Source organism: Babylonia areolata, chromosome 6, assembly GCF_041734735.1.
Source record: "Babylonia areolata isolate BAREFJ2019XMU chromosome 6, ASM4173473v1, whole genome shotgun sequence".
In the NCBI taxonomy this organism is placed as follows: domain Eukaryota; kingdom Metazoa; phylum Mollusca; class Gastropoda; order Neogastropoda; family Buccinidae; genus Babylonia; species Babylonia areolata.
In genome coordinates, this window is record NC_134881.1 from 44,480,535 (window position 1) to 44,504,573 (window position 24,039).

Genomic DNA, 24,039 nt, shown 5'->3' on the forward strand with positions numbered 1-24,039 from the left:
TCTTTTCTTTTTTATATTTTGTTTTTGGTGTCTATTTGCCCTTTGTGTGTTTATGCTTGTTCTGGTATGCATAATTTGTGAGTGTGAATGTTTTTACCTGATGCTTGGCAAAGAATAGATTGCTTCATGAAAAACTGAAAATGCATCCACATGAATTCTTTTAAGATCATGTAAGTTAGGGTTTTTTGTGGTTTTTTTTTTTTTTTTAGCAAGCAAGCAATATGAGAAGTTTTCTTTTAAAAGAAGGAGATGCATTTTTCAAAGACAAATTTATTACAACAAGCTTGAAAAATAATTTTTAGCTTGGCCAACTTTTACCCAGTTTAGTGTGTTGTGGGCTTCGATGGGAAAATTAGAACCACATAGTCACACTCGTCCATTTCTCAGGGCTTGGTTTTTCTGATTGTTGGCCCGATTAGATGACCAACACTGCAGGTGTCTGTATATCTCAGGCCTGAATAATGCCAGGATAAATTATGAAAAGAAGTTTAGAGTGCAGGAATGAAAAACCTGTTTGTTGTGATGGCAGGTCTGAAGAAGGGGGTCAGTACAAAGCGCAAGATGGACACGGCAGTGGGACATGCAGAGGCAGTAAAGGAAGGGGGAGCCTCCCCTCTCAAAGTGTCCTCTTCACAAATGATGCCCCCCTGCAGTGCGGCAGATCTCCAGAGCATGCTGAAAATCCCTGCTGCTCTCTCCTCCCAGCTGCTGGCTGGTGATAGTGCTGTGAACTCCTCCTCCTCCTCCTCCTCTGCACCCCCCTCCTCCCCATGCCCTGTTGTCAACGCCAGTGCCATCTCCTCAGATCTCTCAGCGACCGCCAGTGCCTCAGTCAACCAGGCTGCTGCCCTTACCGACCCTGTCACCCCAGAGGACACCAAGTCTGCATCCTCTTCTCCAGCCTATCACAAACTGTCTGTGGATGCCAAATTGAAACCCAGCAAGTCCAAGCAGAAAGCACAGTTGTCCAAGAGCCACAAGAGCAGTCCCAAGTCGAAATCGTCATCAACGAAAGCAGAAAAGCAGAAATCTGCAAAAGAGGGGAAATCGGTGGAGGAAAACATGAAAACAGCAACCTGTTCCTCTGGACAGTTGCCATCCACAGAAAGTGGTTCACACAGTTCTGTTTCTGAGGCAAGTTCTTTGTCTGATAAAATGAAAACTGCAGCACAGAAAAAAGATCTGTCAGGAAAATCATCGTTGACTGGTAATGATGTTCCCAGCACATGTAAAGCAGAGGTGACTGCTCTGAAAAGTGAAAGGATGGATGCGCCTGACTGTAAACTGACCAGACCAGATCCTATTACTGTGGGCATGGTCAGGCCACAGACGGTGGAGAAAACAAGCCTGGCGGATCAGACAGACCCCAGGACTGTTAGAGCGGAGGGGGATCATCTGAAGAGAAGTCATAGTGTGGCTTCAGAGTTATCTCCCTCCATGGCTGCTGACTCTGGAAAGCAGTCGATGCCGAGGACCAGCTCCACGTCAGACCTAGGTTCCCCATTGATTCAAGGGGCAGGAAAGCAGTCCATGTTGAGGTCAGGGTCCACTTCAGAATTGTCTTCAGCCCTGAGTTCCAGCCTGGCTCGGTCATCCCTGTACAGCCTGTCGGGGTCCAGCCCAGGACGCAGCACACCCACCCAGGTCAGGGACCCCCTGCTGTCCACCCCACCCAGCAAGGACACACCTGTGGTGTTCTCCAGTCCAGGGTCCAGCCGGGACGCCTCCAGCCTCTACACCTTTAGCAGGGACTTTAGCATGTCCGGGAGAATGCCCAGCTGGGGGTCGGTCTCTCCCAGGGATCAGCCCCAGATGTTGGGCTCCCCAAAAGATGCCCAGTTTTGTGCTGGCGCCAGCGCCGGCAGAGACTACCTGATTTCAGGTTTGAGCAGGGACATTCAGACAATGTCACGGGATGCCTCTCAAGCTTCAGGGCTGACCTTAAGCACAGGGGGGTATCCCTACATGTCTGGCAGGGAGAGCTCTCTCCTGTATTCCCCAGGAAGGGGGATTTCCCAGTTCAGGGATGGCTGGGGCATTGCACCACGCCCAGACTTCAACGCCAACATTGCGGGGAAGGACCTGGCTGACAAACTATCAGCTGCCAGGTCTCTGCCCAGAACCTCCTCTCTGTCCTCTTCTGAAGGGGATAGACCCAAGCAATCACGAGGTGGGTTGATGGCTGTTGTTAATCGTTTCATTATTTTAAGAATATTGATATGGTACTGGTGATATCTTGATACACTTCTTTTTGCAGACTTTCCCTTTGGTATGGACCTGTCATGTTTTGAAAAGGCAATGTGATTTGAATCTATATAATTTGATATTTGTTGTAAGCTTAACTTATTTCAAGAATTATGAGGCAGATGTGGTGATATATTTATGCATGCCTGTATGATTTTATGAAAGTAGAGGTGCCTGGTAGTATGGACTTGCTGTATTTTAATGTGACAAAGTGAGAGGCGTGTTCATTGCGAGTGTTTTTTTCAGTTTCATAATCATTTTTGGCAAGTTTGCATTCATGCCACCTGTATTGTTAAACGTGCTTAGAGCCATGGGGATAGCTGGCCAAGAGCTGGTGGGATGTGAGGCACTAGCCTGACAGACCCTGTGGATGGAAACACAGTGTTTTATTAACCACATTACTGTTTTGCCAAAGAAGGTGGCAGAATGGTTAAAACACTTACCTGCCAATACAGTGTCTATGAGGCTCTGGGTTCGATTTCTGCTATCACCCTTTCTCCCAAAAATCAACCCGACGTCTTGTCATTCGGATGAGACGATAAAACAAGGCCCCGTGTGTAGCACACACTTTGTGCACTGAAAAAGAGTCCATGGCAACAGAAGTGTTGTCCTCTGGCAAGACTACGTAGAAGAAACCCACTGTGTCAGGTACACAAACGTATGCATGGACTCGAGGCCTGACTAGTGCACATTGGGTTATGCTGCTGTCAGGCATCTGCCTGGCAGATGTGGTGTCACGTATATGAATGTGTCCGAATGCAGTGACGGCTTCTTGAAACAAACTGAAACTGTTTTGCCCTCCTTATGGATGGGAGTATTTCCATATTATATGGATTTCCTTATTGGCATTTCAGTTAATAAAAACAACCAACTACAAACTTTGTTTAAGTATTAAGACATGCACTTTGGTTAATTAGCTCCTAGACCATGGCCGCAAGCTTTTCAGTATTCTCCCACCATGCCTCCTTACTTATGAAGTGATGTGGGCTCTGTTATTTCTTCAGGACCAGATAATGATCTCGGAGAAGCCTTACACAACATAGACCTTGAATACGTGGAGGTGAGATAACAATTGTGAATCAGTCTTGTAACCATTGTGAATCAGCCACACATTAATGACTCAGCAATGAAATGTATGTAACAGTCAGCGATGTATATAAACATGTAAAGAATCAGCACATACATTAATGTAGTCAGCAATGTATATAAACATGTAAAGAATCAGCACATACATTAATGTATGTTGAAACTGAATAATTAAAAAGTAAAAAGTAAGTGAAATGAGTATGAAAAGTATAGAATGAAACTGAAAGTGAAAGCCTGAAATGTTCATTGAATAAGCTGAAAACCTGTTACATGTGTATATTGTGCATTGCATTTTTCAAGAAGCAGATTCTCTGTTTTTTGAGTAAATTACAATGAAAGCTGTTGATACAACACAAAAGATGTGATTCAATCTGACTGGTGCTGTTCACATCAAATCATAAACAGCTCACCTCTGTTCATGCATATTTCTCCCCCTTTCCTCCACCTTAGAACAACACATGCACATGTACACTTGCACACATGATACAAAGATGATGATTTGCTTTATGTTACGTTTGTTTCCATTTTCTGTTTTGGGTAGATAAACATACTTTTGTATGTTCTTCACATCAACACATGTGCACACACACACACAAACACATACACAGTATACAAACATGCATACAGACACATGCACACACGCACGCACGCACATGCACACACTCACAAAGACATGCGTACACATGAGAGTACAAGCATAAAGAGTAATTATAGTAATATTCTATTTGTCAGTTGTTTTGTGTGGCATTGTTGGTGATGTTGATTGTTTTGTGGTAATGTGCAGAAACTGGTGTTAGCACCTGTCACACCTATGGAGCTGAGTCATGGTGAGTGTGTTGTCCCGCTTTCACTTCTTCAAGTCCCTGCACTCAGCCCTTTGAAGTCAGGCCTTAAAACCTACAACCTCTTTCAAAAATGACTTCTACCTCTTTCTTTCTGTTATAGTTAATCAAGCTTTCTGTCTACACATGATCGTAGAGGTTTTGTCTTTTCTCCCTTTGATTCAGAGTTATGCTTGCGTGTGAAAGCACTTTGTCTCCACACAAGAAAAAAAGAATACATTTTTATTAATTTTTTAAAATCATTAATAGTATTATAATTACAATTCCTCTAGAAGTCACCAGAGGTGTAGGAGGTGGTGGAGGTCTGGAGTCAACCGGAGGGAGCGGAGAAAGTGGAGGAGGCGGTGGGTTGGCGTTGTTGAGAGGGCCAGGAGTAGAGGGCCCAGAGTGTCAGTGAATCGATTGCGATCGCGCCTTAATTTTAGCGCGATCGCCCAATCGAGCTACATAATTATGTGACGTGGTTGGAGACATAATTTGACAAAAAACAAGAACGCCAGAGAATCAACAGACAGACAGAAAATACGGAAAAAAAACTTAGCCGTATGGAGAGCACAGGAACAGGAGTCATGATGGCTGCCGGAAAAAGAGGGCGCTAGCTAGCGGGACAAAGGGGAGGTTACCTACTTCTGGGAGGTTATCGGCCGTAGTTGCTTTCGTTTTCTCCGCATAGGTGGATAGTAGTTTGCACAGGACAGGAATGTCAGACCCCTGCCGGAGTCTGCACTAGTTGGGTCACGGTAAGTATGTTATTTAAACGTAATTTTAGATAGAAAATTTCCTTTATTTAGCATTGTTGTTTTTGTTGTTTTTCTAGTGATTATTTTATTGTATTATCATTATTACTATTATTATATTTTGCTTCCACTTGCTGGTGTTCATGTGTAGATTGATTGGTAGTGGTAAGATCACACGGATGACAAAGAGGATGTTTGGAAGCTGTTTAACAGTTAAGTGGAAATGACGAGGCATTGGTTGTTTTGTTGTTGTTTTTTCATGTGTTTTCAAAAACATTGCGTCCTGTGCATTCTTTAGAAATTTGAAAATGTTATAATGCATGTATGAAAAATGTACATTATTGTTTTCATCCAAAGCACAAAAGGAGATGTTCTGATGTAAAGCTGTTGTTGCTGTGGCAGAATCTGTTAATCATTGGATTTCTGATCCAGTGATCAGAGTTCAGGGCTCTGTTTCATCGTTGTGTTGCATCCTTGGGAAAGACACTTTTATTCTGAGTTTCCTCACTTTACCCAGGTGTGAATGGATATCTAGACTTAAATTAGGAAAGGTTAAAATCGTAGAAGGAGAGGATTGGCCCTGTATTCCTTCGCTTAGCCCTAGACACGGTGGAAATGAACTTATGGTGATAAAGGTAACTTTAAATCAACATTTGTATGGTTTAAAAAAAAAAAAATTTTTTACAGCCATCAAAGCATTTATTATTTTTATATAATTTTAAAACAATTTTGCAGAGACATGAATACAATGTACAGAGATGAGTATGAACAAACAGTATAAACAAACAATAACATCCAATAGAGAAAAAAAAAATCAAAAGTAAAATAAAAACAACAAAAAAAAAGCAACAACAACAACAAAACAAAGCAAAAAAGTAACACACACACACACACACACACACACACACACATTCATTTAACTACTTGTCCAATCATTCAATCAATCAGTGTTGACACATTATTGATTGCAGTAGTGATGATGGTTTAAGAGGATATTAATAATAATAATGAGACCAGTCGTAACTTAGCAATAGCATCAGTTATGTCAGCTGTTACAGTAATGGCATCAAGGACGAGGCGAAAGCAAGTGGTAGCATTGTAGTATCATAATAAGGAACAATGAGTATACCGCTTCTACATTATTGGAAAGGAAAGCTTTATCGATAATTACAAAACAACAACAACAAACAGACAAACAAAGCCACAAAAAAATGCAAGTACAAGTGTTTTGCAGTGGACGTGAGTTTCTTTCCCTTTTTCCTCCCCCCTCCCCTTCATTTCATAAGGACTTTTATACAGAATGGTTACTGTGGAACAGGCAAAATTATGATTAGGTAACCGTTTCCGTAATTGGAAGGTAACTTCCACTTTGAACGGAAAGCATAATGGTTCATCCGTATATAAGAGGCATATTTTTCGATTTCGTATCTGTATCTGAGCTGTGTTCCAAATGCATTGAGTTGTGGTTGTTGTTTATTGAATTTGCATTTGTACAGAAGGTTTTTAGCAAGTAAAATAATAAAGTAAAAAATGTCATCTGTAGCAGATGTGTGTGAGTTGCCAAGTAAAACCAGTTCTTCACATTTTTGGGCATTATATACATTATTGCATTTGTTATTTATATCAATTTGGAAAGCAGACCAAAATCTCTGCACAATCTCACATCTCCAAAATAGGTGTTCAGTGGTTTCTGGATGTGATCCGCATAAGCAACATTTATCATTATCAGAGATATTCATCTTTTTTCAGAGATCTATTCATTGCAATAATCCTATGAACTATTCTTACTTGAAACCATTTTAAGTTTACATCACTTATTTTGTGAAATGATCTGTTTCCAGTTAATGGTCAGTTGCAGCAAATCATTTCATTTGTTACAGCATTTTGGTGTCATACTGTTTTTAACTAAAGTGTTGTAATAAAGTCTTGTTGCTTTTTTCACAGAATATATCACTTGTAATGATTTTCTCATCTGTAAAGCACTGTCATTATCAGCTTCAGTGTTCAGTTGTTTTATATAATTTCTAACTGACCTTATGCAACAATTTAAAGTAAGAAAATTTGTTATATTTCCATGCTTTTGAATTTTGACTAAAATCTTCATGGGAAAGGAAACAACTGTCTCCATGCACTAGATGAGAAATATTCCAGACCCCTTTTCCATCTAATTTCTGTGTGATAAAATCTTATTTCCAATTTTGATAGTTTGGTTAAGAAAGATTGGTTCTGCTAAAACTTCTATGCTGTTTGACAAAATACTTTGTAGGCTTGGAAAACATGAATCCAGAACTTATTCTTGTCATCAGGTGTTGGTAGACAGGGTCGTCATCATAAGCATTGGAATTATTATCACTTTGACTAGGGTTTGGCATAGGAAGACAGGGCCCAATCTTCTCCTTCCACCGACAGTAACCTTTTCCAACTGAAGTCGGGTACTTATTCACACCTGGGTGGAGTGAGGGCAATCGGAGTAAAGTGCCTTTCGAGCTTCATAATTATGTGACCTGGTTGGAGACATAATTTGACAAAAAAACAAGAACGCCAGAGAATCGACAGACAGGCAGAAAATAGGGGGAAAAAAACTTAGCCGTATGAAGAGCACAGGAACAGGAGTCATGATGGCTGCCGGAAAAAGAGGGCGCTAGCTAGCGGGACAAAGGGGAGGTTACCTACTTCCAGGAGGTTATCGGCCGTAGTTGCTTTCGTTTTCTCTGCATAGGCGGATAGTAGTTTGCACAGGACAGGAATGTCAGACCTCTGCCGGAGTCTGCACTAGTAGGGTCACAGTAAGTATGTTATTTAAATGTAATTTTAGATAGAAAATTTCCTTTTCCCAGGGACCAACACAGTTGCCAAAACAGAGCCTTGAAACGTGATCATCGGTGAACACTGGATCAGAAATCCAATGCCTAACCCATTCTGCCATGGTCACCTCCTTTAATCTTTTGAAAACTTTTTTTTTTTAAAAGCTGTCGTGGGTGATTGTTGCAGATGAACTTCGGCAGGCGGTGATAGACGGTAACTGTTACCTGGTGGAGAGGGCGCTGAAGTGCTCCACACCCTATGACCTGGATCTGCCAGACAACAGGGGCTACACACTGCTCATGAACGCTGTGCTTAGAGGTGGGTGAACTGGGTGTGTCACTGTGTGTGTGTGTGTATGTGTGTACTCTGTGTGTATACGTGTGCATGGGTGGGTTTTGGAAGGGTTGTGGGTGTGTATGATAGGTGCTTTTGTGTGCACATGTGCTTGTGTGTGTGTGTGTGTGTGTTGTATTAATTTGTGTCATAACAGATTTTTCTAGGATGGTGGACTACTCTCCCCAAGGAGAGTGTGTTGCCACAGTTCAGCCACCCCCCCCCCAGCCACCCCTCCCTCCTCACCCCCATATTATTTTTTCTCTCTGTGTTGGCTGGTATAATTGTTTTACCATCAAAGAGGATTTCTCTGCAGAATTTTGCCATGGACAACCCTTTAGTAGCCATTGGTTCTTTTACATTCACAGAGTGTTGGCACCACACAGGACCTAGGTTTATCATTTCATCTGAAAGACTAGCACCCAGACAGCCACTCAGAATGAGGTGGAGGGGAAAGTAAAAATCTGGGACTTGAGCCCACAGACAATCGCTTCCTAGTCCGGCACATAACCACTAAGCCATTGCTGTGCCCAGTGTGTTTGTAATACCACTTCGATGAACTGTACTTGTAGACTATTTGTTCCGTTATCCTGGTATGAGAAGGGTGTGTGTGGAAAGGCATTGAAAAGGGTAGGTGTAAACCCGTAGAAGCAGGTGTATGTAAAAAGGTATGGAGAAGTGTGTGTGTGTGAAGAAAAACGTTTGCTCACAGTGTCAGGTTGTTGCTGTATATATGTGGCTGTGTCCAGGTGTTTGAGAGAGTGGCAGTGTGGTTTCAGGTTGTGATGACATCATTGTCCACCTGCTGTCTCATGGTGCCAGTGCTGAGGTGCAGATCAAGGGCAACACAGCGCTCATGCTGGCTGTAGAACATGTAAGGCGGAGCTCGGAACTGTATTTTTACTGACTGTAAGGCTTATAGAAGAAATTTCCCAACTCTGAAATGAAAGTTGAATGTACTGACTGTAAAGCATATAGAAGAAATTTCACAACTTGGAATGAAAAGTTGAACTTACTTGTGAATTTTGATGGTTTCACTCCAATTTCTTATTCCTCAGTAAATCATTGAAATATAGAAGTGAAGTGATTATTAGGTGGGAAATTTCTTCTGTATGTATCCAGAATCAGAGAATGTATATAAATGAGATTCTTTTAAAGAATTTCCAGTGTTAACAATCCATAAGATGCAGGATACTATAACTTAACAAAGGCATTCATAAAAACGATAAATGGAAATTGATGTCTAAGCCCTGAAGTCATCATCAGAATTTTTCTCTTTTCACGTTGCGTAATTTGCTGGCTTTTCATGCTCTGTGGATTTCTGCCTTGTTGCATTAATTGGCCTGCTTCTGGTCCCCCTGGTGAGTTGTTTGTGAGGTGTTTCTTCTTCTTCTTCTTCGTTTGTGGGCTGCAACTCCCATGTTCACTTATTTGTACATGATTGGGCCGTTACGTGCCATGTACGCAGCCATACTCTGGGTGTGCATGCTGGGTATGTTCTTGTTATCACAACCCACTGAACGCTGACATGTATGGATTACGGGATCTATTATGTGTGTATTTGATCTTCTGCTTGCGTATACGCATGAAGGGGGTTCAGGCACAAGCAGGTCTGCATATATGTGACCTGAGAGATCAGGCGCTGTTACCGAGATTTGAACCTGGGGCCCTCATATTAAAAGTCCAACGGTTCAACCACTGGGCCATTGCGCCTGTCTGTGAGGTGTTTGCATTCTTGATGAGCTGTTAACTGTGCTGACTGTGGGTTGTCCTGTCCTGTCCAGGCTGAGTGTTCCACTGTGTACATGCTGCTGGAGATGGGAGCTCACGTCAACACTGCAGACAACAGCGGGGAGACAGCCCTGTTCAAGGTAAACTGTAACACCCTTGGTCAACTCCGTGATAATAATAATAATAATAACAAGAGAGGCAAGGCCTTCAAGACTCACTTGTGATAAATTAAGTCCCCTAGCATTAATTACAGAGTAATTTCCCTTTTTTACTATCTGCACCAAAACGTTTGCAAAATAAATAAAAATTCCATGCTTAGCAAAAGAAGTTCCTGTTTGAACAAAAAATAATAATAATGACTCCTCTTGTTGTTGTGTCAGAATAAGAGGTCAAAGTGCCAAGTTTAGAGAATACAAAAAGTATAAATATAACAGTAAATGCAGTTTGCATATAATTAGGCTTCTTTTTTATTTTTTTGTGCCCATCCCAGAGGTGCAATATTGTTTTAATCAAGATGACTGGAAAGAACTGAATTTTTCCTATTTTTATGCCAAATTTGTTGTCAACTGACAAAGTATTTGCAGAGAAAATGTCAGTGTTAAAGTTTACCACGGACACACAGACACACATACACACACACACACAGACAACCGAACACCGGGTTAAAACATACTCACTTTGTTTACACAAGTGAGTCAATAATGATGATGATAATGATAATAAAAAAAAAATGTATACAGTGCCTTTCCATGTAAAACATGGTCAGTTGTGCTGTACAGTGTAAAGCCCAACGAGTAAGACATACACTTAAACATGAAATGAAAAAATAACATCTGTAAAAAAACCAAAAAAAAACCAACTACACAGACATCCAGTCAAACACTACAGTACTTTCAGACACACAGCACTCCTGAACTCTTTGCCTTCAAGAACTCATTGTAATCAAATGACTTAGCAGCATGAGAACTGGCAAAGCATCCAGATGGTTGACTTACAGAAAATGAAACTGTATTGCATATATTTACTGCTTTTTGTATAAGAGATTTCTCTGTGTGAAATTTTGGAGGGCGCATTGCCACAGCGCGTTGTCACCATTTTTTTGTCTCGTCTTTTTCTGTCTGCAGTGGTTTTTATTTTTTCTGTCAAAATGGATTTTTCAGTAGAAATTTGCCAAGGACAACCTTTTTGCTGCCATGGGTTGTTTCGTGTGTGCCAAATGCATATTGTAATCAGTACCTCAGTTTGTATTTCTTTTTATCACAACAAATTTCTCTGTGTGAAATTCAGGCTGCTCTCCCCAGGGAGAGCGTGTCGCTACACTACAGCGCCACCCATTTTTTTTTTTTCCTGCATGCTGTTTTATTTGTTTTCCCTATTGAAGTGGATTTTTCTACAGAATTTTGCCAGGAACAACCCTTTGGTTGCCGTGGGTTCTTATTACGTGCGCTGAGTGCATGCTGCACACGGGACCTTGGTTTATTGTCTTATCTGAATGACTAACACCCAGACCACTATTTAAGGCCTAGTGGAGGGGTTAGAGAAAATCCTGGACCTGGTCACTCATTTAGACATAGTTGGGGTTTTTTTTTTGTCTGTTTCTTTTCTTTTTTTTTTCCTTTCTTTTTTTTCTTAGTAGATTTTTCTGTGAAAGTGTGGTCTGTATTGTGCTGCTGTCTTTTTCCAGGCAGTGAGACGAGGGGACAAACAGATCTTGAAGCTGGTTCTGGATCATGGCGCCGACTTCAACTGGATGTCACAGGCACGCCTGACAGCGCTGCAAACTGCCAAACAGTATCGTCTGGCTGACATTGACGTCACTCTCACTGACCACATCCATCGGTGTGTGTGTGTAGATGTGTGTGTGTGTGTTTGTAGATGCGTGTTTATGGAGTGTGTGTGCTTTTGTGTGTATTTGAATGAAAACTTAATCTGTTAGAATTCTTTCTCTTTTTTTATGCTTTCAATCAACAGAAAAAGAAAAAAATTTAAATTAAAAAAAACCCTGTAAACCTACAGTTAAGACATTGTTGAACAGTAACCTTGATTACCAGTGTATTGGGTCTGTGTGTCAGTCAGGCATCTGCTCTGCACATTTTGACCCCGCCATGAAAGTGGGGAAAAAATTGAAACATAAACAACTTCACTGTGCTGTATAACTTTGAGTGACTCTTGTTATTGACACAGTGTGGATGTGCGTTGAACAGGATGGTGGAAGTGTGTGAGTGACTGTGAGTTATCCTTGTGAATGACACAGTGAAGATGTATTATGTGTGTTGTGTGTTGAACAGGGTGGTGGAAGTGTGTGAGTGACAGTGTGTTATCCTTGTGAATGACACAGTGACGAAGTGTGTTGAACAAGGTGGTTAAAGTGTGTGAATGACATTGTGTCATCTGTGTGAATGTGTGTGTTGTGTGTTGAACTTGGTGGTGGAAGTGTGTGAATGACAGAGTTACCCTTGTGAATGACACATTGGCGATGTGTGTTGAAGAGGGTGGTGAAAGTGTGTGAATGACAGTGAATTGTCCTTGTGAATGACACAGTGGTGATGTTTGTAGTGTATTGAACATGGTGGTGGAAGCATGTGAATGACTGTGAGTTATCCTTGTGAATGACACAGTGGTGATGTGTGTTGTGTGTTGAACATGGTGGTGGAAGCATGTGAATGACTGTGAGTTATCCTTGTGAATGACACAGTGGTGATGTTTGTAGTGTATTGAACATGGTGGTGGAAGTTTGTGAGTGACTGTGAGTTATTCTTGTGAATGACACAGTGGTGATGTGTGTTGTGTGTTGAACTTGGTGGTGGAAGCATGTGAATGACTGTGAGCTATCCTTGTGAATGACAGTGGTGATGTGTGTTGAACAGGGTGGTGGAAGTGTGTGAGTGACTGTGATTTATCTTGTGAATGACACAGTGGTGATATATGTAGAACAGGGTGGTGAAAGTGTGTGAATGTCGGAGTGTTACCTTCGTGAATGACACATTGGTGAAATGTGTTGAATAGGGTGGTGAAAGTGTGTGAATGACAGTGAGTTGTCCTTGTGAATGACGCAGTGGTGATGTTTGTAGTGTATTGAACATGGTGGTGGAAGTTTGTGAGTGACTGTGAGTTATTCTTGTGAATGACAGTGGTGATGTGTGTTGAACAGGGTGGTGGAAGTGTGTGAGTGACTGTGATTTATCTTGTGAATGACACAGTGGTGATATATGTAGAACAGGGTGGTGAAAGTGTGTGAATGTCGGAGTGTTACCTTCGTGAATGACACATTGGTGAAATGTGTTGAATAGGGTGGTGAAAGTGTGTGAATGACAGTGAGTTGTCCTTGTGAATGACGCAGTGGTGATGTTTGTAGTGTATTGAACATGGTGGTGGAAGTTTGTGAGTGACTGTGAGTTATTCTTGTGAATGACACAGTGGTGATGTGTGTTGTGTGTTGAACTTGGTGGTGGAAGCATGTGAATGACTGTGAGTTATCCTTGTGAATGACAGTGGTGATGTGTGTTGAACAGGGTGGTGGAAGTGTGCGAGTGACTGTGAGTGACTGTGATTTATCTTGTGAATGACACAGTGGCGATATATGCAGAACAGGGTGGTGAAAGTGTGTGAATGACGGAGTGTTACCTTTGTGAATGACACATTGGTGAAATGTGTTGAATAGGGTGGTGAAAGTGTGTGAGTGACAGTGAGTTGTCTTTGTGAATGACACAGTGGTGATGTGTGTTGAGCAGGGTGGTGAAAGTGTATGAATGACTGTTACCCTTGTGAATGACACAGTGGTGATGAATGGTGTGTGTAGTGTGTTGAACAGGGTGGTGGAAGTGAGTGAATAATGACAGTGAGTTACCCTTGTGAATGACACAGTGGTTGATGTGTGTCGAACAGGGTGGTGAAAGTTTGTGAATGACTGAGTTGTTGTTCTTGTGAATGACAACAGTGATGATGGCTGTCGAACAGGGTGGTGGAAGTGTTTGAGGACGAGATCCGACGGGTGATAGGGGGAGCTGCCAGGCTGACGTCCTGCCTCTTCCCACACCGATGTGTGCGCCTGCGCGACACTGAGTCGTTCACCGTGTCCTTTGAGTACCGCCCCTCCCTGCCCTCAGGACCAAGTCTGTGCCATTTGTGTGTGTGTTTGTGTGTTTTTGTGTGTTTGTGTGTGTGTGTGTGTATGTTGTGGGTAGTGTGTGTTTTATGGGTAGTGTGTGTGTGTGTGTTGTGGGTAGTGTGTGTGTTGTGGGAAATAAGTATGTATTTTGTTGTTTGTAAATGTATTTGTTGTGGGTAGTGTGTGTGTTGTGTGTGTGTGTGCTGTGGATAGTAGGTGTGTGTGTGTTGTTGGTAATGTTTGTGTTTGTTGTAGATGTGTAGTGTGTGTGTTGTCTGTGGGTAGAGTGTGTGTGTTGTTATAAGTAAGCGTGTGTGTTGTGGGTAGTGTGTGTGTAGTGATTGTGTTGTGGGTAGTGTTTGTGTGTTTTGTGGATAATATGTGCGTGTGTATGTTTTTTGATATGTTTATTTGCAAGTGTATGCACTTGTATTTTCGGTCTTACACTTGTTTTGTTCATAAACATTCAAGACTTTTTCCTGTGTCATGCTTCTCCTTTCTTTTCTCTCATAAGTATGCATTTCTTATATTTCTCTTTCCAAATATTTTCAACAGTTTTGTTGTTTTATGTTTCAGATGTGCCTTTTATACGTGCCAGTCTTGTCTTGTCTGTTATCTTTTCTGTATTGTTGTTAGTTCACTCAGGATGTGCCGATCCTCTAGTTGTTTTTTGTTCTTTTTTTTGGTTTTTGTTGTCTTTTCTGTGTATTTTGTTGTATTTGTTTTTTTTGGGGGGTGGGGGTGGGGTGGGGGGGGGTTGTCAGTGTTAATGTTACTTTGTTCTTTTCTTCATTTTTTGTTTGTTTTGTTTTGCTTTCATATTTTTGTGTTGTTGTTTTTTTCTTTTTCTTCTTATTTCTGTTGTTAAGAATTTCTCATGTCATCAATGAATGATATTTTGTTGTTGTTGTTGTTGTTTGTTTGTCGTTTTTTGGGGGGAATTAGAACTAGAAATAAATAGATGAAAGAAAAAAACAAAACAAGGAAAGAGCGTTGAACCTGTTGTGTGTGTGTGTGTGTGGACCAGGCATTGGGTACCTGCTGTTCATCGCCCATGCTCGCTTTGAACCCGACGTGCGCTGTCGGCTGTACGGACAGTGCGCCGTGCAGAAAGTGACACTGAACGGGGTGGATCAGCTGTGCATCACTGAGGTAACACTGATCTTGATAGTCGATTTCTTCTTCTTTGTCGTCGTTCGTGTGCTGCCACTCTCGTGTTCACTTTTATGTACATGAGTAGGCTTTTGTGTGTGTGACCATTTTTACCCCGCCTTGTAGGCAGCCATACTCCGTTTTCAGGGGTGTGCATTCTTGGTATGTTCTTGTTTCCATAACCCACCGAACACTGACATGGATTTCAGGATCTTTAATGTGAGTATTTGATCTTCTGCTTGCTTATACACACAAAGGGGGGTTTAGGCACAAGCAGGTCTGCACATGTGCTGACTTGGGAGATCGCAAAAATCTGCACCCTTTACTCACCAGGTGCCATTACCAAGATTCAAACCCAGGACCCTCAGATTGAAAGTCCAATGCTTTAACCGTTCGGCTATTGCGCCCGTCATAGTCGATTTCATTTCTGTTGTGATTGTTCTTGACTTGACTTCGATTTTACATGGACTGAGTGAGACGTGGGTGGATTGTGTATGTTAACATCGTTTTAACCCCTTTCAGTGCCAAGCCAGTTTTTTTTTGTTTTTTTTATGCTCAGTGACGATTTGCCAAGGGATTTTTGGTCAAGGGGGGTAATGATTTAAAAAAAAAAAAAAAGAATTCTGGTAGGCAAACTACTGAAAGAAAGTATATGTATAGAACATATGTTTTCCTGAAATGAAAATGGATTGCTCTGTCTAATTATGACAGTTTCACATGAACTAGATGATTTTATGTCAGGCAAATGACGTGGACAGAGATTCTGTCGTGGGTGCACAAAAGAGATTGATGAGTTAACATTGTTTGGGGTTCTCTTTAACTGGTTTTTAAGAACTGACATGTAGTCAGACCTGAAATGGCACCATTGCAGTAAACAACATGATTTGATTGATCTGATTTGATTTGAAGTGTGTGTGTGTGTGTGTGTGTGGGCTGCAGGAGTCCAACTTTGTCATGGTGTTTCACCCTCTGATCACTGGGTGGAATGAACTGGTCATCCGCACCCAGAAGGACCCCATGACCAGGGTAAGTTGATGGATGTGTTTGTGTGTGTGCGTATGTGTGTTGTGTGCCTATGTGTGTGTGTTGTGTGCATGTGTGTTAACCCTTTGAGCCCTGACCACCGCTTTACCAGTGGTGGTGAGGGGTGGCATAATGCCCGAGCACCGGTTGAGCGGTGCGTAAACACTTGTGTCGTGTTTTGCTATTGGTTGACATATATTGAAGAGCCAGTCAGAAAAACCGTAATATTCCGATGCCAGCGAACGCAGTACCAACATTGCTGCGCCCCCTCACTGTGTTTTGTGCATGTGCTTTGGATAAAAAAGATCGATTTCTACCATGAAGCGTGCAGAGTCTCAACCTGACATGCCTCCTTTGATCAACTGATTCTGCATGCTCAGATTCATTTTCAACATCACTATCTGTAGAAAATAATCCGATTCAAATTCCACCTCACTATCAGAGTAATCATTGTCATACTCTACTTCCGATAAATCATCAAGCATATCAGTTACTTGCTGCGTTGTGTACAGTTGTTTTCTCGCACGTTTTGTCCCTGATTTCTGCCCTGACGGGCCAGGTTGAGACTCTGCACACTTCAAGTGTTTATGCACCACTCAACCGGTGGCCGGGCATTATGTCATTTTTCTCTGCCACTGGTAAAGCAGTGGTCAGGGCTCAAAGGGTTTAATACCAGTTATTTGCAAATTTGGGCTCAGGAGCTCAGGCAGAAGGGTTAAAATTGCTCAGGAAGTCAGGGCTCAAAGGGTTAATGTGTGTGGGTGTGTGTGCAGGCTGATTGATTTGTGTGCGTGGTGTGTGTGCTAATGTTGTGTCTGTGTGTGTGTGTGTGTGTGTGATTGATCTGTGTGTGTGATGTGTGTTTGTGAGTGTATTGTGTATGTTTGTGTGTGTATGGTGTGTGTGTGTGTATGTGATGATACAGGCTGATGGATTTGTGTGTGTGGTGGTGATGTGGTATGTAGTGTTCATGTGTGTGTTTTGTAGTGTATGTTTGTAAGTATATTTGATTTACATGCATGCTGAACTGTGTGCAACTGATATCCTCCTTTCCTTTTCCTTCTTTTGTTCAGTTTATTGTTATTAGGCTGGGTTTTTTTGTTTTTTTTGGTCTTATGTTTTTTATGTGATAGGGTGTGTACCATATAATGTTTCTGTAATTTGTGTGGGTGTATCTGTGTCTGTGTGTATGCACCCTTGTATGTATGTGTGTGTTCTGTACTGTGTAATAATTTTAGATACCGTTGAATAGCTTGGTTTTAGTCATGCATAATGTTTTGATTATAGTACGGTATTAATTTATTATGCCTTTCTCTCACTGTGCTCATTTCATATGTTTCAATGTGATAATTGTATGTGAGGCCTACATTATCTTTGTGTTAAAGCATTACATGTCTTTTATGTATTCATATTGAATGACTGTGAGACTGCTAATTGCATGTGTATTATGATTGTGATTATTGTATGTGAGGCTTACATTATCTTAGTGTTAAAGCATTACATGTCTTTTATGTATTCATATTGAATGACTGTGAGACTGCTAATTGCATGTGTATTATGATTGTGATTATTGTATGTGAGGCTTACATTATCTTAGTGTTAAAGCATTACATGTCTTTTATGTATTCATATTGAATGACTGTGAGACTGCTAATTGCATGTGTATTATGATTGTGATTATTGTATGTGAGGTTCACATGAACATAGCATTAAAGCACATGTCTACTATGCATTCATATTGATTGACTGATTTTCATGCATTGTTTGTGCTGCATACACCACACGTGAATTCCTCTTGTTGAGATAATAAAGTACTCTGTATTCCGTGTATGTGTGCGTGCGTGCGCACGCGCGCACACTGAGTATGTGTGCAGGCTGAACTTTGTGCACATTCATAACCTCCTTTCCCTCTTTTCTTTCTTTTCCCTCTGTTTATTGCAATGTTTTGTTGATGTTTTTTTGTTTGTTGTTGGTCTTGTTTGTTTGTTGTTGTTTGGGGTTTTTTTGGGTGTGTGTTTTGTATGTTTGTCTTTGCTTATTTTACGCATCTGTGTAGTTAAAAAAAAAAAAAAAAAAAAAAAAGCTTTGCTGTACTGAATAATGCTAAATGTGTTTAGTTGACTGCATTATGTCCCCTTTGAAAAGAAAAGAGCCTTTGCTGCAAACAAGGGGAACAAGCGAATTATTGTTGTTATTTTTTGTCTTGTTTGTTTTTTGGCTTGATCTTTGCTTTGATTATGTGTGTGTGGTGTGTGTGTGCAGGCCAAACTGATCGTGTGTGCCTACAAAACAGAACTGATCAGGTGAGTGGGGTGGATTGATCAGTCTTCCAGAGCATCACTAGTGCCATCCCTGTCATCGTCTTCATCTTCAGCCAAGGAAAAGCATTCCACACATCGGCGGTTCTTTGTTGTCGCCGCTCCCTTATTTGACGCACAACAAGGCGGACACAACTGTGGACATAGGGCAGGGAGGGTCTGTGTTGATCTGTTTGTGTGAGTGTGTGTGTTTGTGAGAGAGAGAGAGAGATTGAGTGGGTGTGTGTATGACAGAGAGCAGGTGTGTGGGAGAGAGAGAGAGAATATGTGTGTGGGAGGCGGGGGAAAGGGGGGTGGTGAGAGAGTTTGTATGGGTTGGTGTGTATGAGACAGAGAATGTATGTATATGAGAGAGAGAAAAAGAGAGAATGTGAGTGTGAGAGAGAGATAGGAAGTGTGTGTGTGTGTGTGTGCATGCAAGCATGCACATGTGTGAAAATGCATGCAGAGGTGAAAGCATGTGCATGAACATGTTGGACATGAATTCTTAACGGACATGCGTCGCACTGGCAGAGGATTACAGGCATTCTGAACACCGCACTCCGCCTGAACAACTTATTGTACGATGCAATTGCTGCAACCCAACCTCCACCCTCCTTATCCCACGCCCTTCTTCTGCCTCCCGTTGCCAGTGTCACCATGGCGCACCACAGCGTTCACGTTTGTGTGTTTGTGTGTGTGTTTCTGGACTGTGAATTGCATCACCAGATGTGTTCATTTTCCTCCGGCAGCAAGAGTTGGCTCCCCTCGTCAGTGGGGGTCCCAGCACGTGCTGCAGTTTTCACAGTCAGTCAGTCAGTCAGTCAGCCTTACGCACTGCATTCCTTGTGGCGCCGACCACCACAACACCACCACCACCACCACCATGTGTCTTGTTCCTGTTGACAGGGAGAAAGAAAGACCTTGTCTTGCCAGTCCTGGGTTTGGGCGCTTGTTTTCCTGAGCCCTGACGTTATGGCCGCCTGTGTGGTCGGCTAGGCTGTGTAAGCAACAGTGATGAATGATAGGTAGATAGATAAGTCCTAGGTTGTGGTCGTCTGGGTTTCTAGGATAAAGCTTTGACATGGGGATGTGGATTGCAGGTGTAAGTAGTTGATTTCCATAGAACTTAGTTTTTTGTTTGATTATTTGTTTATTCGCCTAGGGTTTGAAATTTTGGTGGTTTTTTTTGTTAGGTATGGTAAAGTATGCTGTGCAACCGGTATGACTTTGAAAAATGTCTGGTATGTTAAAGGAACAACACATAAGTATGGATTTTAGATGTAAATTGTTGATTTCCACAGAACTCTTTTCTTTCCTTTTGCTTCAGCTTTGGCTTTTTTTTTTCTTTCTTTTTTTTGATAAAGTGTGCATTAACTGGTAATTTTGTAGGATGTGGATTTTAGATATATAAGTCCTTTATTTTCCCAGCACAGTCTCTTTTTTTGTGCTTTTTATTTTACTTTATATGTAATCAAGTATGTTGTGCATTAACTGGTTTGACTTTAAGGAACATGGATTGTAGATCTATAGAAGTAGCTTATTTCCACAGAACTTGAGTCTTTTTTATGATGACATGTGCTTTGCGTTAGTTTGAAGAACTCCCATCACTGGTTATTCAAACGATGTTACAAAGGTGACAATAACATGCGTCTTGCACAAAGTGTTGTTTTTTTTTTTTTTTTTTTTTTTTATAGTTGAGAAAGACAATCTGTGGGGTTCAGATGAATGTTACGGCATCCTGAAGCTTTGTTTTAAATGTTGTGGGGTAGGAGAGGGTGTGACTTGGATAACTGTATAATGGACCTGGTCTTCAGTGTCATATCGTGTGCTGCTGTGGAAAAGAAAAAAAGGAAAGACATCAGCATCATTTGCATGGTATATGATAATTGTTTATGTTGTAAGAAGCTTTTGTGAAGATGTGGACTGTATGTGGAACTGCCTTTTCTTCTTCTTCTTCTTGGTCTCCCCCTTAAACCATGTGAAGAGTCATTGAGGCGCCACTCTGGAGAAATGATTCCCCCCATGTCTGTTGTGTATCAAAACCTGGGTCTCTGCAAATGGTCTGGAACTGTGTGTTGAAAAAAAAAAAAAGGTTGTGTGTGTGTGTTGTTATCGAAATTTCAAAAGTGGATTTGGTAGAGAAAAATATATGTCAAATGCCTGATAATTATGTTATCAGCTTCTTCAGATTTCAAAGTAGTAATCATAAGCTGGAAATAGAAACAGGGAGACACAAAGGCATACCACGAGAGTTACGGCTTTGTAAGGTTTGTAACATGTCTGTGATTGGTGATGAGTTTCATTTTATAATGGAATGTCCAAATTATGATCAGTTCCGAAATAGATATGTTCCTAAAAAATATTTGTCTCCAAAATCGGTTTTTAATTTTTTTAATATGCTCAAAGGAGGTAAAAAAGTCATTTTAGCTGTAGGTAAGATGATTAGATTTGCAAATGTTGCCTAGCTATACTTTTGGAGGTAAAAGACATTTGTGTTTTTTCAACTTTTATGTGACATTGTTGTGTATTTGGAAATGTTTGTTCTGGGCACGAAAAGTTTATTTTGCAGTAATCCTCCATACTCCAATAGGAGTGAAAGGATAATTGAAACTTGAAACTTGTTTGGAATTGTGACAATAACAGTTGATAGGAACAAATTGTGGAATTGTTTCATTAACAGCAAGTGATAGTTAACAGCAAGAGGTGATGGTGTTATGGTAACAACATGTGATATTGTGCATGGTGGTAATGCTACAGTAATGATGGTAGTGTTACTGTAACAACCAAGTGAATGATGGTAGTGTTACAGCAACAGCAAATGATTGTTTACAATGATGGTGTTGGTGTTACAGTAACAGCAAGTGATAGTTGTACGTGGTAGTAGTGTTACAGTAACAGCAAGTGAATGTTGTATGTTGTGGTAGTGTTATAGTAACAGCAAGTGATAGTTGTACAATGATGGTAGTGTTACAGTAACAGCAAGTGATAGTTGTACAATGATGGTAGTGTTATAGTAACAGCAAGTGATAGCTGTACAATGATGGTAGTGTTATAGTAACAGCAAGTGATAGCTGTACAATGATGGTAGTGTTATAGTAACAGCGAGTGATAGCTGTACAATGATGGTAGTGTTACAGTAACAGCAAGTGATAGCTGTACAATGATGGTAGTGTTATAGTAACAGCAAGTGATAGCTGTACAATGATGGTAGTGTTATAGTAACAGCGAGTGATAGGTGCACAATGATAGTAGTGTTACAGTAACAGCGAGTGATAGTTGTACAATGATGGTAGTGTTACAATAACAGGAAGTGATAGTTGTATGATACAGTGTTACAGTAAGAGCAAGTGATAGATGCATCTTGTCATAGGGTTGCAGTAACAGCAAGTGAAAGTTGTATGCTGTGGTAGTGTTGCAGTAACAGCAAGTGATACTTGTACAAAGATGGTATTGTTATAGTTACAGCAATTGATAGTTTTATGTTGTGGTAGTGTTACATTAACAGCAAGTGATAGTTGTACAATGATGGTAGTGTTACAGTAACAGCAAGTGATAGTTGTACAATGATGGTAGTGTTACAGTAACAGCAAGTGATAGTTGTACAATGATGGTAGTGTTACAGTAACAGCAAGTGATAGTTGTACAATGATGGTAGTGTTAACAGCAAGTGATAGTTGTACAATAATGGTAGTGTTACAGTAACAGCAAGTGATAGTCGTATATTGTGGTGGTGTTATAGTAACAGCAAGTGATAGTTGTACAATAATGGTAGTATTATAGTAACAGTTAGTTGTACAATGAAAGTAGTGTTAGAGTAATAGGAAGAGATATTTTTGGTAGTGTTACGGTAACAGAAATTGACAGTTGTACAATGATGGTAATGTTACAGTAGCAGCAAGTGATAGCTGTACATGGTGGTGGTGTTACAGTAACAGCAGTTGACAGTTGCACAACGATGGTAGTGTTTCAGTAACAGCAAGTATAGTTGTACGTGGTGGTGTTTCAGGAACAGCTACATGTAGCAATGCCTTCCACTCTGTTATCCAGTGAGATAACTTCCCATGAACTTAACCATTAACCATTGATGTGTATCTCTTGAGTCTTTCAGATGCCTTCTGCATGGGTGGCTTAAGTATTCTGCATTGTCCTGCATCAGCCAGCTCATTACTGGATGCTAAACATCTTTTTACAGAAACCACATTAAACCAAATATGAATACTGTACCACTTGTACAATGGGCGCAACGTTACAGTAACGGCAAGTGATAGATGTGCATGGTAGCAGTGTTACAGTAACGGCAAGTGATAGTTGAATGTGATGGTAGCATTACGATAAACTCAAAAGTGATAGTTATATGTTGTGGTAATGTTTACAGAAAAAGCAGAGGTGATAACTGTAGACGCTCTTTCATGGTTGACTGTGGCTGTGTTGTACTCCCAACATTGATGTTGTGAAGAGGTTGCCTTGAATGTATGTGGCAAAGAGATCATCAGGAGTGTGAGACTGGTATGAATATATTGTAAAGAGATTGTCATGCATATGTTGTAAACAGATATCATGAGAATGTTGCAAAGACACCATCATGAGTATGTTGTAAAGGCATTGTCATGAGTACGTTGTAAAGACGTCGTCATAAGTATGTTGTAAAGAAATTGTCACAAGTATGTTGTAAAGAGATGGTCATGAGTAAGTTGTAAAGACATCACCATAGGTATGTTGTAAAGAGATCAACATGAAAATGTTGTAAACAGATAGTCATGAGCATGTTGTTAAGACGTTAGTATGTTGTATAGACTTAGGCGTTAGTATGTTCAAATGCAAAGTCCTGTTGACTTTTTTTTTAATATGAATTTTAAATCCTGTATTTTTTTTTTTTTTTTACATTCACTTTGAGTTATGCTCAAAGCAAAAAAATAAAATAAAGTAAAATAAAGAAAAAGAAAAAAGCTTGGTTTTGGTTTTAGAAGATATATCACACGGAGTGTGCCAGTGATCTTTGTGCAGACTTTTGCAAATATAAACAAGATAATAGAATACTTCAATATCTGTAGAAGAGAAATTTTTGGCATGGTTGCTCTTTTATTATTTTAACAAGAAAAGAATTTTTAGCACAGGCATTATCCCCACGGAACAAGAAAAAGTTTGATCATGCTGTCATATTTCACTAAGATCACTGATTCTTTCATTTATAAACATGCTTAATGCAGCTTATGTTGCACATTATTACCAATTTAAAGTAAACAAAAATTGACCGATAAAACTAAAAGCAACTAAATCAAAGAAATGAAACAGATGAAATAATGACAGTGGAGGGGAGCTGGGTGTGTCGTCTCTGTCAGACAGCAAACCACTGGCCTGACCAGTGTGTCTGGGTTTGTAATCACCATGCGTTCTGGTGGAGATAAGTCAGTGCAAGTGCTGCTTTTCCCTTTCAAACTGTTGTGGTTTTTGTTGTGAATGTGTTTGTTGTCCTGCTTTTGTTTTGCAGTATGATTGCACATCTGTATATGCATGTCAAAAATGTGAAAACTACATGAAATGTGAATGAATTTCCATCGTTATAGTTCAGTATTCTTTTTTTTTTTGTTGTTGTTGTACTCCTTTGATACAGTGCTAGACACAGATAACTGTATAAGTTAAATGACATTCGTCTGTAACAACTCCCTCACAAGCTTTTG

At 40.6% G+C, this 24,039-nt stretch overlaps 1 protein-coding gene across 1 annotated transcript in view; it reads left to right on the forward strand.

Moving 5' to 3' along the window:
- LOC143283538 (uncharacterized) overlaps positions 1-22,807 on the forward strand; it is a 28,024-nt gene extending 5,217 nt beyond the window's left edge. The window contains exons 5-16 of the mRNA XM_076589783.1: positions 530-2,170; positions 3,249-3,304; positions 4,115-4,157; positions 7,901-8,032; positions 8,827-8,921; positions 9,832-9,918; positions 11,463-11,617; positions 13,736-13,890; positions 14,914-15,038; positions 15,978-16,064; positions 19,111-19,165; positions 22,737-22,807. Coding sequence (XP_076445898.1) covers positions 530-2,170; positions 3,249-3,304; positions 4,115-4,157; positions 7,901-8,032; positions 8,827-8,921; positions 9,832-9,918; positions 11,463-11,617; positions 13,736-13,890; positions 14,914-15,038; positions 15,978-16,064; positions 19,111-19,165; positions 22,737-22,807 — 2,702 coding nt within the window. The remainder of the gene's footprint in view (positions 1-529; positions 2,171-3,248; positions 3,305-4,114; positions 4,158-7,900; positions 8,033-8,826; positions 8,922-9,831; positions 9,919-11,462; positions 11,618-13,735; positions 13,891-14,913; positions 15,039-15,977; positions 16,065-19,110; positions 19,166-22,736) is intronic.
- The last annotated feature ends 1,232 nt before the right edge of the window (positions 22,808-24,039 follow it).